The 19,732-nt window shown below is 42.7% G+C and overlaps 2 protein-coding genes across 3 annotated transcripts; one reads left to right on the plus strand and one right to left on the minus strand.

Moving 5' to 3' along the window:
* Positions 1 to 1,856: 1,856 nt before the first annotated feature.
* Positions 1,857 to 7,071, plus strand: loxl5b (lysyl oxidase-like 5b). The gene is made up of 7 exons (XM_046408843.1): positions 1,857 to 3,140; positions 3,426 to 3,534; positions 3,954 to 4,091; positions 4,288 to 4,444; positions 5,549 to 5,644; positions 5,757 to 5,872; positions 6,070 to 7,071. The coding sequence occupies exons 1-7, from the start codon at positions 2,243 to 2,245 to the stop codon at positions 6,074 to 6,076; spliced, it is 1,521 nt and encodes a 506-aa protein (XP_046264799.1). The 5' UTR covers positions 1,857 to 2,242; the 3' UTR covers positions 6,077 to 7,071.
* Positions 7,072 to 13,059: 5,988 nt separating this feature from the next.
* Positions 13,060 to 18,706, minus strand: LOC124069848. 2 transcript variants are annotated; one of them, XM_046409330.1, is made up of 3 exons: positions 16,935 to 18,706; positions 15,141 to 15,792; positions 13,060 to 13,296 (listed from the first exon to the last, which is right to left on the minus strand). In XM_046409330.1, exons 1-2 carry the CDS (start codon positions 17,937 to 17,939, stop codon positions 15,247 to 15,249), a joined length of 1,551 nt encoding a protein of 516 aa, XP_046265286.1. In that variant the 5' UTR covers positions 17,940 to 18,706; the 3' UTR covers positions 13,060 to 13,296; positions 15,141 to 15,246. The 2 variants fall into 2 exon arrangements, with proteins under 2 accessions (XP_046265286.1, XP_046265285.1); XM_046409329.1 differs by having other exon boundaries at positions 13,060 to 13,299; positions 16,935 to 18,705.
* Between the last annotated feature and the right edge of the window lie 1,026 nt (positions 18,707 to 19,732).

The following is a 19,732-nucleotide window of genomic DNA, read 5'->3' on the forward strand; positions in this document are numbered from 1 at the left end:
TGAGTACTTCCATTTTATGCTTTATAACAAAGCGTAAATACAGTATAATGATGCTACTTCACTACTGAAGGCAAATATTGCACTACCACTGCTACTACCACCACATAGCTTTACTTTTGAGCTACCTTGCAGGTTGAGACAAAATACAATAAGCCAGTAAATTATGATTTATTGCCCATCTTTACCAGCTGTGACAGTAGTGACGTTACTAATTATACATACATTTTTAACATCCATCCATCCATCCATTTTCTATACCGCTTATCCGTCAGGGTCGCGGGGGAGCTGGAGCCTATCCCAGCTGACTACGGGCGAGAGGCGGGGTTCACCCTGGACTGGTCGCCAGTCAATCGCAGGGCCAACACACAAAGACAAACAACCACACACTCTCACACTCACACCTAGGGGCAATTTAGAGTAGCCAATTAACCTAATATGCATGTTTTTGGTATTGTGGGAGGAAGCCGGAGTACCTGGAGAAAACCCACACAGACACAGGGAGAACATGCAAACTCGAACCTGGGACCCTCTTGCTATGAGGCGACAGTGCTAACCACTGCACCACCGTGCCGCCCCATTTTTAACATATATAAAATATAAATAAAATATAAAATAACATATATTTTTCTTAAATGAGTGATCTTGAGTGAGTGCTTATACTTTTGCAACTTTGTAAGTATACTTTATTGCTGATATGGACTACATACTGTATGTAATTTGACTTAAGTAAGATTTAGAATTCTGAACTTTTATTTGCACATTTCCAATAACATCTAAGTGTATGAAAATACTCATAAGTTGTTTTAAAAATAAACTGTAATGATTATGAGATGTGCATCTAGCAGCAGTAGATTAGCATATGGCACATTGTGCAAAAGAAGGCGACACCTGTTGGTCCAGGTGAGCTCTAATGATAATTATCATTTCGTTTAATCATTAAGCTGGTTTGGGTAATCAGGCCATAGAAAGAATCACGTTTGTTTTATTGTGTATTGTACGTGTAACGCAACACGCCATACGTGTAACGCATCATGCGTCTCACGTTGGAACCCGAGCTGCGCATGCGCTGAAGCATTCATGTGCCGCCAATAAGCTACCTGTTGATTGTACTGATGGAGCTCCAGTTAAAGGTGGATGCGAAGAAGAGGGCAGCCTGAGGTTTATTTTGAAAGGGTTGGGGAAAATGTGTCAATCAGTGGATGAATTAATGATTATGTGCAAAGCTGACGATTGAAAAGTCGATAATCTCAGTTTGACACATCGCTATAACAACAAAAATGAAACAATAATAAGGGGAGTTAAGGATACAACATACATTTTGTGTTGTTAGAAGAAAAAAAAAAAAACGTTCTTTGATTTCTTTAAAAATATATTAAAACAGGTAGCAAATGTGTGTGTGTGCTATGAATATCACATTTTGCCAGTATAATTAATAATAAGGTTGATAATGCAGTAGTGTTGCGACCTTTTGGAAACCAAACGGCACATGTTCAAACCAAATTCAGAGAGAACATCAATAACAATAAAGCTAATGAAAGATTCTCTTTACGGGCCATACCTGCACAGGATGACGCTGGATGGTAAAAGACTCTTAGAAAGCAACAGACAGATGCAGCCTGCCGCCGTGCGGTGGAGGCGCAGAGCCGCAGGAGGCCACGAAGCGGTGGCGCAGCCTCTCCATAGTAGTTTCAGACTATTAGTGAATTTGGTTCGAAGGTACCACATGAAATCTGCTTATTAACTTTTATAAACTGACCGTTCAAGTTATTTCTTCTGCATTTTATAAGACTGTTGTTAAAGTAAAATCAAAAATGACATTTTCCCCATAAATAACTTCTTTCCTCTGTTCTTGGCGCAATGCTTCTTGAAAATAACCAGACTGAATGGTAACATTTCGATGACTTCAGTTCGCACATGTACGTAAAGTTTACGAAGCAAACGTCCTTGTCTAAGTCTTGTGTAACAGAACTTAACCACGGCAAGGCAGGGGTTAAGTTTTCTTGCTAGAAAGTAACAAGGCTGAATTCGATAAATGACCAAAAAAACGGGCCCGAGCCCTCCTCTCCACTTGTCAGTCCTCCTGAGAACTGATATGTGGCTCTGCGTGAAAACTGGAAGTGTGAGTGCGCACTCCTGCTTTTCATCCACTTCCCACACAGCAACATCTGTGCGCGCTATTCATCTCATGATCTGATTTGTCACCGGCTTACAGGAGGGAATTATTTTTTCTAGCTTTGCTGCCATGGCAAAATGGTCACTTTTATTCTTATGCTTTTTCCAAGGACTGCTTCCCCTCATCTGTGGGCAGCAGCAGCAGCGCACAGCTGGCCCCTGGCGGCACCGGATTCAGTGGGAGAACAACGGGCAGGTTTATAGTTTAATGAGCACTGGATTAGAGTACCAGGCTCCGGTTCGGTCCAGAAGTCAGTCGAGAGTTTATGTGACCAGCAGGAGAGATGGGACCAGAAGCCAAATACTAGGAGCGCACAGAGCAGCGACGCCTGTAAGACCTGGACCAGCCGAGTCCAGACAGTTTAGAACTGATCACGCTGTAGAACCAGCATCTAATGCGCCAGGACGCGCTGTTAGACAGCACGCGTCTTTCAATGGTCGTGCGTCAGGGACCAGACAGCAGCTTGAGCGTCCTTACGGAACAGGAGCTGCAGGTTATCCAGACGCACGACGTTTGAACCCCGAACACACCAACACTATCAACGCCTCAGCCCCGGGGGGGTATATAGATTCTCCAGGCAGAAGAAGAGACGTCAGCGTGGATGCCACTGCACTGCACGCCAGGAGAGGAGAACCAGGGCAAGGTGCGCAATACCAAGAGTTACGTGCGGTGCCAGAGGACATGTCTGTCTCCAGGCAGCCTGCACAGGCGGATCACTCCATCTCAGATTATTCCAGAACTCTGGAAAGGCAATCTGAAGCTCTTGCTCCATTCCCTGCACCCAGTGAGGATGGTTCAAATGAGGCAGTCGGTAATGGAGAGGAGATGGTTAACGATGACCCTCGAAATCCGTTTAAAAACCACAGGAATTCTGTTTTCTACAACACCTATCCTTCAGGAGGGAGGTCAGTAGCCCGCACGCGCCGTCCACCTGGCGCAGGACATGGAACAAGATATTTTCAAAATGGTAAGTGTCCTAGTCATTTTTAAAAGCCAGTCTCAGGCCTCCCGCACCCAGAAGAAAAAACTGAATGACAAAAAGAGAAAAAAATATTATTTGGGCTTTGGATGCCAGACTGACAGCTCAGGAATGTAAAACACTTTGAATTGAATTATGCCAACAAACAGCTGCATTTTAAGAACAATGTCTACTTCAGATAATTGTTCTCAGAAGGAATAAATTGGCATGGCATAAGCTCTCAGAATTAAAAAAAAAAAAAATGTGGATTGTTCCTTTAATCTCCTCTCCCAGGCCTGCCAGACCTTGTGCCAGACCCATATGCCATCCAAGCAGGTGCTTACGTCCAGCGTATGCAGATGTATGCGCTCCGCTGTGCCGCTGAGGAGAACTGTCTCGCCAGGTAACCTGTGGTGCCAAAAGTGATTCACTTCTTCAGCACGCAGACACTGAAGCAAACACAGACACACACACGTATTTCCCTTGTTTTTGCTGCTCAATCAAGACTAATTTTACCTGTTTTCACTCAACGTTTGGTTGTTTTAGGATAACTTTAAAGCAAGTCTGTGTAACCTTTCAGTGTGGCAGGATAATGCAGCTGCTGATAGACTGACCAACACTGTTTGATGTTACTATGGAGCAGTGATTCTCCAACGTGTCCTGCCAAGACATAAATGTTCTGGGTTGGTTTTCCCAAAAGCATTAAGCACAATGGAACAAACCCTTTGCACTCCGTTACTTTTGAGAAAACTAACCCCGGGAGCTCAGCCAGCAGCACTTTCCAACGCAGCTTATGTCAGTTTCCCCTGTGATGCGTCCAAGGTCGGCTTACGGACCCGCTGTGAGAGACATCGACTTTAGAGTCCTGCTGCGGTTCCCCCAGAAAGTGAAGAACCAAGGCACCGCTGACTTCCTTCCTGTCAAGCCAAGATATCAGTGGGACTGGCACAGCTGTCACCAGTGAGTTTACTCAGCCGACAAGTGAGATGACCTCACATGATTTAAATGTTAGGATTGGCGCAGTTCCATGCAGTTCCAATATGACAAAAAGTTCCTCGAGAATGTAAAATTGTGGCCTTAAAGGCATCCCTGAACCCCGTTTGAGCCCTGCCACAAACAAAAGGCTTTTCTTTTCTGCTCTGTTCCACTCCCTCAGGCACTACCACAGCATGGACGCCTTCAGTAACTACGACCTGCTGGACGTCGTCACTGGACGTAAAGTGGCCGAGGGACACAAGGCCAGTTTCTGCCTGGAGGACACAGGCTGTGACCCCGGGTTCAGGCGACGCTATGCCTGCACGTCTCACACACAGGTAATATACATTTCTGTGTAAATGTACATGTACAATATACACTTACGCATACAATATGTGTACATGTTGATTTGCAGGAGAGACCTGAGGAAGTCAGGAATGAGGAATCACAATCACAGACGTTCTTGTATTATAGAAGTTAAAATAACCCAAACAAATGAGGATTCAAGTTACATGGCAAGTCAGTTGGTTTGTAGTGAATTTAGTGGAAATGACCTCAGTTGGAATAAATACCTGAAGCGCCTTTGGTAGGAGACCTTTATATTGTAGTTAAACTAGATCAGGTCTAAATCCTGATTTTTATTGTCTCTGGTAGGGACAAAAGGTCCACATTTCTCTTTCCTACATTTTCTATAATGCTACAAGATAGCATCTTATGTTAGATCTTCTTCTCTGCCACGTCTTTCAAAATCCACACTTTCATGCAGACCTTTTGTTAAAAATTGAAGAGCCTTAGCCAAGATTATTCAGGACATTACACAACTGTTTTTGCAGGTTGTGCCTGAGGTAAATTGACTTTGTTATGTAGAACTGCAACCCCTTCAAAAGATGAATTAGAAAATTTGTGTAAAATCTTAATTTTCAATACTTCAGTCATGGTCAGCAAGTCAACTGTAGTTGGTTCATTTTGGATCACATTGCATGTCATAAAGTAGATTAGCGTCTTTGTTGTGTAATTCAAAGTTTCCGTAGAGGATATTTTTATTTTATTTTATTTTGTCAAACAATACATAATACATTCATCGAGGTTCTGAGCTACACGGTTACTTTTGTTCTGGAGTTTTTTGCAGATACTCCAGATCCACTTCTGAGAAATGTTTTAAGAACTAAATCTCGAGTGTAGGCCAACGAAAGAAAAAACATCCTGAGGACATGGGAATATTTATTATATCTGTTGTCTGGACTCTGTGATTCTGGCTTTGCACTGCTTAGTGCTGGTTTCTTGTAACAGCTTTGCTTCCAAAGAAATGTTTGTACAACTTAAAACTCCAGTCTGGTTCGTTTGCAGAGGATGTAGGAAAATAGTAGTCAAAGTTTTCTAAAGAGTCTGAGTCAATGCTTTAAGCCAGAATGGCTGCATGGGGTGTTGGGTTGTGTTTTCAGGGACTGAGCCCTGGATGCCATGACATCTACGCTGCCAACATCGACTGTCAGTGGATTGACATCACTGATGTACCTCCAGGAAACTACATTTTGAAGGTAACATGTCACATTCAATTTCTATCAGTTTCTTTCTCAGCATGGAGATTTGTTTAACTAACTTGCATGCAGGGCTGTTCAAAATGTTGTATTTTTATGATTTTCTTTTCAGGTTACTGTCAATCCCAATTTCCACGTCCTGGAATCAGACTTCACCAACAACATAGTGAGATGTGATATCATATATACAGGAGTTTATGTCCAGACACGCCACTGTCGAGTGACAAGGTACCATATGAGTGTTTATGCCACATGTGGTGTATTTTCAGTTTAAACATCTCAGAAATTCATATCCTTAATCTTGATAAATTAAGAATTCATAGGTTATGTACAGGACTGAATAGGAGCAACACTGTCTGATGCTGTGTCAAGTCTTAAAACAGTTTAGATGTTTGTATTTTCATCTTTTTTGCTTCCTTTTTCAGAGGTTGAAATCTTCCTGACTGAGAGCTTTCTGCAGGAGTTATGCAGCGAACATCTCACCCTGATCTGTACAGCAGCATCGACTCTATGACGAACAAAAAGTGCAGTTGGTTAAAGTGTTTCATTACAACTGCAGACTGCACAGTCCTGCGCTGCATTTACTAGACATAAATGCAAACGTTTACATAAATTTTGTACATTAAACTGGTAAAACCATCAGATTTACTGTGCCATGATTCATAACAAAAAGATACAAGTACTGTGTTCATATACATTTAATTCATGAATGCTGGTTTACTGCTTGAAATGTGCCTCTTGTTGTCTTTGTCTTGTTTTTCCTGCCCTGTGTTATTGTTGTGTTTGCATCATTAGTTTTTACGGATTTATTTTAAAGGTAAAATATTGGGGTTTTTTATGTGTAATTTTTTTGCTACTGTCCACAAATCTTACGAAAACACCAAAATCATCAGCATGTTAGTTTGCCTCTCAATACTTTCCTAATTCCCTACCCATTCTGGGGCACCCAGTACCACGCCCATTTGGTTGCTACTGAAGACATAAAACTTCAAAATCAGGTCACAGATGTATTGTTTCATTTTTAAAAGGACTAATTTGCCCATCGTTTTTGGACATCAGTGGGGCACAGAGGAATAAAATATGTGTGACCCTGGGTACACAGACACCACATGTTAGTGGTATGAACCCATCGCTGGTGTTGGTCCGTTTAATGGGATTTGTTGACAGCAAGAAAAATAGAGAATATCGCCTGACTTACCCTTTAAACACTTGGTGGTCACTTTAGCTAACTGCAAATACCGTATTTTATTATAATTAGTAGTGTATATGTTGGAGTGTTTTGCTTGTTGAATGTGCGCTTGTGTATAACTGAGTGAATGAAAAATGTGGAAAACTGTAATGTAAAACTGTTCATTCTGCTAAAACATTGAAAACTTGTTATGTTCTGTTGGTATTTTGGATTTAACGCAATAAAGATGGTGAGGAGAGAGGAGTTTATTATTACAACAATTCTTCCTGATTCTTCCTGATTCTTTTCAAAACGATAACCACAGGCATCAGTTTAATCTTCTAAAACGTCAAAACTGTTCCAGTCAATTTATTGTTCTTTGCATGCCTATGTTTTATTATGAGATGCCAGGGACTGTTCGAGAATAAATTATCGCAACAGATTTGAATAGGCTGACTAAAACAAAAGGTGGACAGCTCACTCACTCATTATTTCGTCCTTGTCCCGCTGAATGGAGGAGCTTTACTTTGAGCGATGGCAGCAAATTGTGGCCTCAGAGGCAAACAGGCCGGCAGGCAGGCGCTGAAGGCATGTTTGCTGACAGGCTTCTGTGAAGACACAACCAGCAGGATCTTAAACAGTCATGCCATATCTACTAAATGCAATGAATGGAAGCCTTTTCTCACTCTGTCCTCCTCCGTGCATGTAAAGAGAAGTGTCTCTCAGCTGCCGTAAAAGACTCCTTCCTGGCCCAGAATTCATCACATCATGGCTTCATCCAGGTCCGTCGGGGATCGTCCGAGACAACAGACGTTTTAATAGTGCTGGGATATTGTGTCTAGGTGGGAGGATTGACACAAATTGCCAGAGAGTCATTCAAAGATGTTTTTTTTTTTTTTTTTTTTTACCAAAGACAAATGTGTTTTTGCAGCAAGCACTAGACTGTTTCAAATAGCAAAAGGTTGACAAGAGAGACACTAAACCTACATATATTGTATTCATTGTGGAGTGGGTAGTGCCTCACCTGATTCAAAGATGTTTTTACCTTAACAAACCACTTTCTCAAACAACTTTTATATATCATGAAGCAGTTATGACTGATGTACCGGAAAACATGCAGAGACCAGACAATGTATGCACTGTTAAATGCACAGATGTTGGATATTTAGAGTTCAGACTCAACTTAAGAAAGCAGCAAAGCAAGGAGATTAAGCACAATTGAAATGGTTTACGTTGGAAGTTGCCTAAGGTGCTTCCCTGCCAGAATAGATTGTCTATGTTATTGAGAGTGTCTGGAAAATGCCCCTGACTCTTATTCGGTTGACTCTGTTCCTGTCTGTCTAGGAATTTTTAGGACAATATTTACACACAGTGACTATTTCAGCAAAGGATCAAGGATCAAAGTTGTCCCGGAAGGTTAAAGTGTAGATCTGAACAGCTGTTAAACAAGTCTCCAGCTCTGCAGGGCTGTACAGAGCAGTGCTTTACGTTAAACCGTAACGTTAGAATGTTAACACACTCACAAAGACAAAGTTACTGTTATTTGGTCATAAATTAACTGATGATGGTGCCAAAAAGAACATTAATAGCTCATCAAGTTAACCAACTTTTCATCCTTGGGAGAACATTAATATGTGGCCTTATTACAGACATCTTAATGCTCTGTCGCTACCATCCCTGACACCATGCTGTTCAAAGAAACTTTATTTAAACTGCTCAAAGAGCATCTCTTCAATACCGAGAGATATCTTTGTTTGCTGTGCCATTTTTAATTTTTACATTAAGTTGCACCCTTCAGTATTGGTTTTTAACTCACTTAAAAGTTAGGCCGACATACATCCTCAGAACCAATAAAAATTCAGGGGATGTCGAACTTCAAGCTCTCTGATCCGGTAATGAGTGTTTTGCTGACTGTCTTCCTCAGAACTCAGCTGGTCTTATCCTTTTTGGACCAGCATGTCATTTTAAACATGTCATGCTGTAGAGAAGACAGTGGCTGTTTGCTCAGCTGTGGAGCTTCACACCAACATCTGGACGCAGTGCCTCGTTAGCCTTACACAAGCACAGAACACGCCCAAAAAAAAAAAAAAAAAGGGCAGGCTGGCACCTCTTATTTGGCCATTTGGCCTCAACAAACACAATCCAGCATACAGGTAGGTAAGGTAAGGAGGGGATAGGCTTTGCCATCTGCCTGCAGCCTACAATGAACATACAGTGGCAAGGAGAGACATTTTCCGGATGCATCTGCACGTAGGTGGGCAGTGTTTGGAGAGGTTACAAAGGCCAGGGATCGGCATTTGCAGGTCATATTTCAACAAAGCGGGGCCACGTGAGAACCGGCAGGGACGTAATAGAGGAACGTGCTCAGCCTAAAGAGAGCATCTTGACAGGTTGGTTTAGGCACTGAGCAGAGAAATTCCTCAGCACCTCTGTCATCCCGTTGAGATTAAGAACAGTGAGGTCAGCCGTAGACCAGCCATGGTGCGTAGGGCAGACATACTGGACTACCTTCTCACCCGGGGTCACTTACACAACCAGCAGACACAACATCGTAAATTTACAGACAGAAAACTACATCTTGTGCTGAGACAAACCGCAGAAGTGTCATCTTCGAATGGGACTGAAGATGAATTCTGTTTCTCCTTCAAGCTGGGTGGTATTGTGACTTGGGTGGTATTTGGAAGGATGGCTCAAAGGATTTGCTATTCTTTGATTATTGGACTGTATTTCTTTAAGCTCTTCATCTCTTACTTCAAACAGAAATACTATTTTTTCTTCAAACCAATCTGTTTTGTTTATTTTAAAATGCCCAAAGGAAGTCTCTGGTCATAATGAGCATGGCACAACTGCATGGACTGTGAGCTTCTCATTGACAACAATGAAAAAGAAATTAAATTTAAATTAAAAAAAAAATCATTTCTTGTTTTGTTATCTTGGGAAAATTAATATTTTTTGGGGAAAATTGAAAATTTCTACGTCATAAACAACAAATTGCACAGTTAAAGAGCAATTTATCAGTCCCTGAATTTATTTATTTATTTTGCTGACCTCTTGAGGTTTAGTGACATCACTGTTAGGTATGCTTACAGGTGCAACAGCTCACACTTCTGACCAAAACATGATTTAAACCTTAAAGCCTCAGCCTTATCTTTGGCATTTATGTATTGCATTGACATCTGATTTGTATTTTTCTACTCAGTAAAACACATGGTAGTCAAATTTTATGTTATTGCCAAGAACTAAATGTTACACCTTAAAGTTGATACTGTCTCCACTGCCTGGCTTGGAGGCTAGTTGGATCTTGCACCTAACAGTTGTTCATCTTGCTTTAGTTATCCACGCAGGACCTAAACAGACCAGGAAGCAATACTCCATCTGTGGTAATAACAGCATCCTACTCATGTATTGTTTTTGGGTAGATGAGACAAACGGGAGGTGGCAGTACTAAGAGTCGATGTTATTCTTGGTCTGAAACTCTGTCTGACATTCCAGAGTCACTCCAGTATTTACAAAGGCGGCATGGCCAGCAGCTCAGCCAGTGTGCCTTCTGTCTGACATGATTCATAGAGCTGGACAGCAGGCCAAGATGTGGCCTTTCTCAAAGCCCACCAGGCTTTAGGTGCAGTAGACATTACCCGAGATCCAATCCTGCAGATCGCTCCGAGATTGATGATTGTTTTGGAACTTCAGGTTGGTATTCAAAGAAAGAAAGAAAGGCCTTTAAAAAAGCTTTTATCTCAATGCCAAACTAGACCTCCTATGAACAGCAAGCAGAGCGATGCTGTATCTGGAATAGGCAAAATATTCTGACACAATTCATGGCAGAGCTATAAAAGTATATTTATATTTATATTTAAGTATATTTAGTCTTTGCTTCTGCAAGAACACAGTATTAAGGAGATAAAAAGCCGCAGTTATGATTCATTAGTTCAGTACCAAAACAATTAGTCAATTTGTCGGTTGTCATTCTGGCTTTGTTGGATAGTCACAATAGTCATGTATCATTACATTTTAAGCAGGTATGGTCATAACAAATAGTTCCTTAAATTCCCATTAAGCAGAACAACCTAATTTATTGGGAGTCATGTTTCTGTCTACCTGGCAAATGTTAAGTCAACACTTTTTTCCAACTTTTGGTCTCCACTCCTGGGGGAAATGTCTGGCTCTTTAGCTGCTGTGCTAAATAATGTTCACTAGCTAGTTGCTAACTGGGTCTATCTGGCGTTTAGTCGAGCAGTAGCATGAAGTGGATCTTTTAAGAGCATTTTCAATGAAAAGAGCTGCCTGCTGTGGCCGAAAACAACACTATGACTGCGGTGAGACTGAGCCAAAACAGTAAAAAGCCAAAGAGAAGTGCAGTTTCAGGTGACAGCAGGGTCACCAGTGTGAGCGACCATTTTCACACTGTGATTTCATACATTATTGTAAAAATATCAATCATGGCAACTTCAGAATTCTTTTGCATGATTCACATTTTAAAACTAGAAACTTAAAATCATTAAAAAGCTGGAGAGAGAGTTTTATAACACTGTGTTAGCTAAACCCTAGCTCATTTAGCTAGCTACTTTACAATTGCTAAAAATTTGCTTTTGTCTATCTTTGTCGAAGTCAAGGACAAATTGTTTCAAATACTACAAAGTTTGAGTGATAAATATGTCACCATTGTAGGCTGTATATGTGCAGTGCTAAACTGGAAAGTTAGACAGGTTTAAGAACAGCAGTGGGACAGCGTCCTCAGTGGTAGCGACTGTATGTCCCTGAAATGGGATTTGGTGTATCACTGAGGTCTGGGAAGGTGTGATTGGATTTTCTCACTATGCTAACTTCCTAAATGATTACAGATTAATCGATAATCTAAATAATTCTTAGTTGCAGCCCTGATCTATTAAATCCTGATACAATAGGACGCTCAGGGGGCAGCTGTGGCCTAGAGGTTGGAGAAGCAGCTTGTGATCGGAGGGTCACCGGTTCGATTCCCCCACTGGATGGGCATGAAAAATTTGGCTGTGGTGGAGTGATTAATGCGACAAGTGCTCCCCCCCTCCATTAGCCAGCTGATGTGCCCATGAGCAAGGCACTGCTCCCCAGGCACTTGATGCAGCCCACTGCTCCTGTGTGTGTTTCACTTCATTTGCCAGGTGTTGCATGTGTGTTCAACTAAGGATGGGTTAAATTCAGAAGACAAATTCAGTGTGTGTATGTAAAAATATATATACTGTCAATAAAGCTGATTCTTCTTCTTCAAAAAAATTATTCTGAGTGTTGCTCTTGACAAATAATAATTGCTTCCAGTGCTTGACCTCACCAGTCTATCTAACCCTCAGCAGATTATTGACTCTTCCCAAACTCACCTCTCACTCGCCATCACAAAACAATTACTTTATAACTGCTACAGGCTGCAGAAACAGACAGCGAGTGACAAAGTGTCCAGGACAGTTAACAGTTTGCATGTGTCATCCTCCATCTGTCACCGTAGCTCTCCATCAGCAACACAGACGGAAAGTGAGAGGCAGAGTTGGGGATGTTTTGTGAGGGTGAAGGATTGTAATAGTTGTCAGAGGGAAGTGGTGTTCTCTGATAGCAGCAGGAGCTTGTGAGAGCAGAGTGGTGAAAGTCTCAGACAAGATTTAAACAAACAGAGACACAGACGCTACCAGGACTGGTCCAGGACTCAGCAGCGGGCGTCCTGACAGAATTAGGCCGTGAGAGATCACACACTGCCATCTCCAGATCAGCCAGAGAAGTATTTCTACAACTTCCTCAACCATTTCAGAGAATTCTATCAGACTCGGTGAATGCATAAATAATTTCCCAGAGTCGGGGAAATTGACATGCAGGCGTCATTTCTTTTATTCAGTATTCCAATGTGGGATGCTCAGCGGACAATGCAACAGCTTTTTGGTTAGATAATTGAGACGTGAGATTGATTTTTGCGAAAAGTGCTGAGTAGTTTATTTATTCATTTGTTTATTGCAATTTAATCTCAGCTCTGTCTTTCCAACTTTCCTGTCTACCTACTGATTATTCCTCTTACATACTATTATAACCATGTAGCAGTGAGGCAAACAGTTTGAATGTTATTTGTAAAGTAAAATAGGTAAGATGATATAAATTTTAATACAGCATACATTAGGTAGTATCCAAACTGGTGTAAGCTGCCTGAAAATAGATTTCCTTGCAATAATAATTAAAAAAATAGCAAAAATAAATTAAGACTGTCATGAAAAGATTCCTTTGTGTCTCTATGTGTGTTGTTGAGCAGCAGTTCGCCGTTTATTCTTCTCTTTATTTGCCATTACATCACCAGTACCAACAAAAGCATCAGTTCTCAGAGGTTTTACTGTCACTGCTCTATGCTTCTGTGCTTTGCATGACACACAGTCGCAGGTCGACTCTTGGGGGAGTTCTCCCTTTGGAAATACCCCCATCTTCAGGCCGTGCTCCGTTTCCACCAGTTGACAGCTTGTCTCAGTGGCATCAGCTCCTGCTGGAAACATCACAAAGATGAGGGGAAATAAAGGTCATTTAAATTCAGAACTCAGTGGCTCAGTCACCTGCTGTTGCCCTACAATCAAATACATACAAACTGTGCTTCTTCCCAAGGCTTCTCTCATAATGTCATTCACTGTTTGGGCCACAGAAATAGTACTGTACTGAAAGTGAAACAGTCAGTGAGTGTGTCCTAGCAACCACATTAGAGGAAGCTAATGGGAATCCTTTGAACAATAACAAAAACAGGAGTTCGGTGGAAGTCTTAGTTTGAAGGCTAAGGTTTGATGAGTTAGGATTAGGGTATGCATTATACCAATGAGGGCCCTCTCAAGCATAGAGGTATAAATGTGTGTGTTTGTGCATAGTTGGGTTGCTAAGCACCAAATCTGTTGTGCATGCCATTTTAACATTGAACCTGCTCTGGGTGACTAATTTAACTGACTCAGGCCCTTAAAATGCCAGCAGCATCAGTGTTTTGTAAAAAAAAAGATGAAAAAAAATATATATATAAATGAAAAGAAAGGACGGCGTTGAACAGAAAAGCTACATAACACAACTAATTAAACGTTAAAAATTAAAGCTCAAGCACTTTTTCAGCACTTTCCTCTGGCTGCCACCCTCGACCTGAAGCTGCAACCTTGGAAGCAACGTCTCTCCCTGCACCATAATGTGGAGAGCTGCTTTGCTGTGCGGCGGTGCTTATGTTTACGGACATCACAAATATACCAAGAGTTTGCCTCACTCTGTTCTGGCATGTGGCCAAGGAGTTTTATGATTAAAACCAGATTGTGCTTGCCTAACTTGGAGAGGCCAGAAAAACAGATTGCAGTTACGCATACTCTGCACAAGGGGGAACCACATAAACATGCACGTCTGTCTCTGTAGCATCTGTAAAAGTGGACTTTTTGATAGAACAGTGTATGTGTTTAATTTTCCCCTCTGCTGGAGGGACTTTTTCACAGATGTCATCTTGTTATTAAGGCTGCTTCTAGTTCCCAGTCAGTAATGATACATCTGACTGTGGCACAAGAAGAAAGGGTTGGTTCCTCCTCATCGACCCCTAACAGTAAATCATGCCAATCCTGAGTCAGAGCTATGATCATCCGGTAAATATAATGACGCCTCTTTTGTGTCACATGATTGGAGTCAAGTGGCTGTGGGGTCTTCCTTAGCCAAAAGCTTCTGAGCTCCTGCCAACTCTCAGTTCCTTGGAAGTGGTGACACTTTGTTTTTATACTGCAAAACGAGGTATGTCTGAAGATTTTATCCTCTGGTCTACCTTCAGATACAAGTGATTTAAGTGAGAAAACTGTCCAAATCAAAAGAATTTTTAAGGTTATTTGAAACTTATTTTGAGCTTTGTGTTTTAACATATCTGACAAGCGATGGCTAATCTTCCTTTGCAAGGTCAGAAATTCTTCCATTAGACTTAAATTTGATTTCATTAAGTGAGATTTTCTCATCCTGCTGACTGATTCTGACCACATGTGTAACCAAACTGAAGAGAAAAACACTGATTACTCATTTCACTTGCCAAGACATGCACATTTTGCAGTGTAGTGAGGACTGGGAAATCATGTGACATCAACAAAAGCACACACATTACACCGCCTCCACCATCCCGCCCACACACAGACATCACACACACACGCACACACATCAAACACACACATAAACCCTTTTTTTGTAGTAGGGAGGAACACTGCAATTCATTTACTGACTTTTAAAACTACGCTGCCAGTAAACACAGCAAACGTCATCAGCTGTGAGTGCTAGCAGAAACATCAACACAGTAAAAGCAGAAGAAAAAAAAAGTCCTTTTGTGTCTCAACGTACCATGAGTTGTTCCCCTGCCTGGTCCCACTCTGACCTCCACTCGCTGCAGCAGGGTCTCATGTTTCAGGCCCCCATGGCACTGGGGCGGACCACCTCCCCCCCTCCTTCACACCATGCTGGTGTTCTGGTGGCCTCTGTCGGGGTAGGCAGGGGTCCTCACAGGCTTGGGTGGTGGATACGAGCCCTTCCCACATCGCCCGTTTTGAGGATATAGAGGAGGCTTCTTAGTTCTTGAATTTGAGGTACTGTTACCAATAATGACCTTAGGGTCTAAGCTATGTGGGTGGGGCTCAGGATGACTTTGACCAATGTGATTTGAGTCTTTGGGGGGATACAGGTGAGGCAGGTGTCCGTTCACACCTCGCCTTTCGTGGTTGATGTCCTTGTAGTGGTTGGGTGGGGTGAAGCGGCTGGTTTTGACGACCGATGCCATATGAACAGGGGAGGGAGAGTTAGTTCTTAAGATGATACGGTCTTCATCAATGTGTTGCGATGCCTGTACTGGAGCAGGCTTGTGACTGGGCAGTGGGGCTGACCTGAGGTCGCCTGGATGAACTGAGCCTTGAAAGTTGCTGGATGCCCCCTGAGTGATACAGGGCACCTCCTCACTGAGGTCGATTTTGGCTGTGAGACGATCAATCTGCTCGACCACCTGAATGACAATAAGAATAATCGGTACTTGTCCAGACTGTGGTGGTTAATTAAAATACAAACAGTACTTGTACTTTACTTGCACATTTCCCTCCAACTCAACTGTATGCTTTTACTTAATAGTACTTAACCACAGTTCAGAGGCTACTACTACTATGTCTCTGACAGCTATAGCCATCAGTTACTTTTCAGAAAAAGAAAAGCTGATAAGCTTATAAAATACAAAGTTTTATTAAAAATTATCTTAAATTGTTTTGCAGAGCCACCAAAGACATGTTTCTCCTTACCTTCTCTTGTGCTTTCATATTATAGAAGAGGTATTTAGTATTTTCTTCTTTTCTCTACTGCTAATCATCTCACAACACCTTGGAGGGGCCCTGACTCCCTGATTAGGTACCACTGAACTAAACTAACTGTGTACAAAATAGTTAAAAAAAGAAAAGCTCCACCTCAACCAGCTGTAACAGAAAAATGCTGGCATGACTTTTGCCTGCAATGGGACATTTTTAGATTGTACTATTGATATTTAAGCAACATTATTTATAACCACAAGTGAGTCTCTGACTGAAGGGATTATCGACAATTCAGCCATCATTCAAGTCAAAACACGTTCTTCCTGATTCTGTTTGCAACTGTCTCAACCTCACAATCATTGGGATTTTTTTATTTGTAATGTTTCAGTACCATGAAATGGTCTTGCACAGATGCATTCAGCTATGCTATTTTACAGCTGCATGCAAAATGGATACTGTGAGAGTAAGGCATAATTTAGTAACAGTCTCAGGCCAGGCTTTTTAATGTGCTGGCCGGAACGCTGCCAATTTCAGCAGCATTCTGCAAAAGGTCAGTGCAAATCGTTCTCAATCACCGTTTCGGTAAGAGATGATAAGTGAGTCACAAACAATGCAGTCAGCATGCACACTCACACGTAGTGATATACTCTCATGAACATGCACCCACAGATACACCACCTGAGTCAAACTGATCTGCACTTTTGTTAGCATCTGAGCTTTGTGTTAATCATTTTAAATGTCACAGTATCCAGGGGAGCATCTATAAAAGCCTGGGGCATCTGATGGCAAACATACCTAAGGTAAATGTAAAGATTAAAAATATATATAATAATAGACCTAATAGTCCTACCTCTTTCATCTCTACGTGAACTTGTTTCAGACCCCCCAACACGTCCTCCAGATCTGTCACCACTTGTCTGATTTGATCCCTCACCAAATCCTGCCTCCTCTTCTGCTTTACCACCTCTGAACCCTGACGCCGGTGGTCGTTGTTGGTCGTCGATTTCGAGAGCCCTGGACTCATGATGCCAGAGAGAGGGATGCAGGGCCCCTTCTGTCTGCTTTGGCTCAAGTGTTTCGGCGGGACTTCAGTGGGAAAGAAAGCTTTGTGAGAGCCACCACGTCCATTACAGACCTCCTCTGATCCACCCTTCAGTCTGCCCAGATCCTGATGGTTATCTCTTTCCTCTCCTCCCTCGAAGAACACAGGCCTCAGTCCACAGTGGCCATTTGGCATGTGTAAGTGACTTGCATGGGGATTGTGTGACTCTACATGATAGTTCTCATAGGTGCATCCACAGCCTTCCTCTTCCACAGAGACATACCTGACAGTCCTCTTGTGCCTGTACCCTTGACCTTTGACCTGAAGATGGGGGAGAGGATGTGGTATCCCGGCATTAAAGGGGTGTGCTCTGGTGTCGCTGAGCACCACACAGCTACACTGTTCCCTGACAGATGGGTAGTGTCTCACCCCAGGCTCCGGCGGGTAGCTGCACTGGGCAGGGTTCAACTCCCAGGGGCAAACTTGGCTCAAGTCATCTGTCTGGCTGTATGGGCCGGGCCCCGTGAACACAGGCCTCCTCTGTGGGCTACGATGACCACTTCTCTCAACTCCGTCCACTACGAAAGCTCTCCCTCCTACGTCTTTAACGAGAGGAGACTGGATGTCTCTCATGTAGTCCAGAGAAGGGTGGTCCGCCTGTCTGGCTGATGCTGGTTGACATCCTGTACCGGCATGATGTCCGTACGCGGGCTGCTCATAGTGGATGCAGTGCTGGCAGGGGCAGGGGGTGGAGGTGTTGATGTGCTGAAGAAATCGGTGGTGTCTCGTTGTTTGTGCTCCTTCTGTGAACATGTCCAAAGAAGTCCAGAGGCTTGGGTGGAAAACGCCTTAGAAAACAACTGGTTTCCTCCCGTCCCTGCTCTCTCTAGCCCGGTCATTCACTGGCTCTGTTTTCCTCATCTGTGTCTTCCCACAAAAAAACTTTTCTGTAGCTCTTTTTTTTTTCCCTCTCTAACTCAAGACTTCTCCCTCCCCTTCCTTCCTGTCTGTTGTTTCCCTTCTATTACTCTCCTGTAGTTGTTAATCTCTGCGCCTGCTCTTTTCTTTCCCTGGACCCTCGTTCTCCTACTTCTCCTAACTTTTTCTCCACTCCTTCTTCTTCCTCACCCTGTAGCCCTCTCTCCTACACGGGGCCCCTCTCCACCGCCCTCCCTCTCTGTCTCCCTTTCTACCTCTCCCGCCTCGTTGTTCTGTCTCATTTGCTGCTGCAGGCTTCTATTCTCTCTCTCTCTCTCTCTCTCTGGCTGTGTATTTCCCGTTTCCTCCCCTCCCCTCTCCTGCTCTCTTCTCTTTCCCCACCTCTTACTCCGTCTCTTGCCTCTAGTATATTCTCTCACATAGTCGGCTGTACCTGAATTTATGAATTCCTTCTTTCCCCTTCACCTAAAATCCAGCCGCCTTGTGAGGCTCCTCCGGTAAAGGACTCCATATGGGTTTCTGTCTGTCAGAGAGTGCGTGAAAGAGTCCCAGCTCCGGTGCTGAGCTCATTAGCCCAACTACAGTCTTTGCACTCTGCAATTAAACGCTGCCTGGGATTCCTTGGCCGAAGACTGAGAGAGGAGGGGAGGGGAGGGGAGGAGAGAAGCGCTAGGGGAGGTGGGGTTTCCAACCTACACAGACGAGGGAGTAGACTGCACTCTGAGTCGAGGAGACAAGCCTCTGCCTTTGTAGAAGGGAAACATTCTTTCACTATTCTTTATCTTCCTTTTTTTTCTACCTCTCTCCCCACCGGTTCCTTCCCCTCTTTGTCCTTTGCCACTCCTGTCATTCCCACTCTGTCATTGTCTCCGTTCAAGTGATTTCACCTTAACAGCTGAACAAAACTTCACTTTGCAGAGACACACGGAGACAATTTGCTGGCATTGTATAAAAAAGTGTGCAGCACTCTTCCTCTCACATCCAAGTAATAGTGTTTAAATGCCACTTAAACAGCTCAAAGTCAGAAAAGCCAAACCGTGCGTTCAAGCCTTGTTAGGTCCATCATGCTTCACTATATATATGAACATAATGTCCAGATAAATGGAATAAAAAATAAAATGAGAAAAGCAAGATGACAAACAGTCAAGATCTCTCTGTCGTCAGAGTAGTCTGTGCAGTGGCTCTTCATTCCCAGCGACTGAGGACATCTAAGTGTATTTTCAAAGAAAATAACCGGAACTTTGAAGACAATGGGTTGTTAAAAAATAGAAGAAAAAAACCCTACTGAGAATAACAACAGAAAAAGATGGTGAGTATTCATCCATCCCAGCAGGAGGATGAGCAGTCCAGTCCCAGCTACTGGGAAAGATTGTTGCTGCAGATGAAAAACAGCTGGAACGACTTTACTTCCACATATATGTAATCTCACAGGAGAGCATGGATGTGTAAATCTGAAGTAAGGTTGAAAACAAATTTGGAAATGGCAACTAAATCTGCAGTGCGGGATCTTTAGATATAATTGAATATCCCTTACATTCAAACGAGTGCACAATGCTGATTAAGCTGATCACTGCCACATAAATCTTTCTGTATTTTTTTCACAGTTTTTAAATATGTAGGACTAACTAACACAGACTGTGGTGACATTCCCGTGCTGGTGCCAATTA

This window comes from Scatophagus argus, chromosome 13, assembly GCF_020382885.2.
Source record: "Scatophagus argus isolate fScaArg1 chromosome 13, fScaArg1.pri, whole genome shotgun sequence".
Taxonomy (NCBI): domain Eukaryota; kingdom Metazoa; phylum Chordata; class Actinopteri; family Scatophagidae; genus Scatophagus; species Scatophagus argus.

Excerpts from the sequence above, each read along its gene's own strand:
- loxl5b (XM_046408843.1), top strand. The coding sequence starts at position 2,243 with ATGGCAAAATGGTCACTTTTATTCTTATGCTTTTTCCAAGGACTGCTT. Across the intron at positions 3,141-3,425 it reads AACAAGATATTTTCAAAATG|GCCTGCCAGACCTTGTGCCA; the intron begins GTAAGTGTCCTA and ends CTCCTCTCCCAG. Across the intron at positions 4,092-4,287 it reads GACTGGCACAGCTGTCACCA|GCACTACCACAGCATGGACG; the intron begins GTGAGTTTACTC and ends CCACTCCCTCAG.
- LOC124069848 (XM_046409330.1), bottom strand. The coding sequence starts at position 17,939 with ATGTTCACAGAAGGAGCACAAACAACGAGACACCACCGATTTCTTCAG. Across the intron at positions 15,793-16,934 it reads TTCACGTAGAGATGAAAGAG|GTGGTCGAGCAGATTGATCG; the intron begins GTAGGACTATTA and ends ATTGTCATTCAG.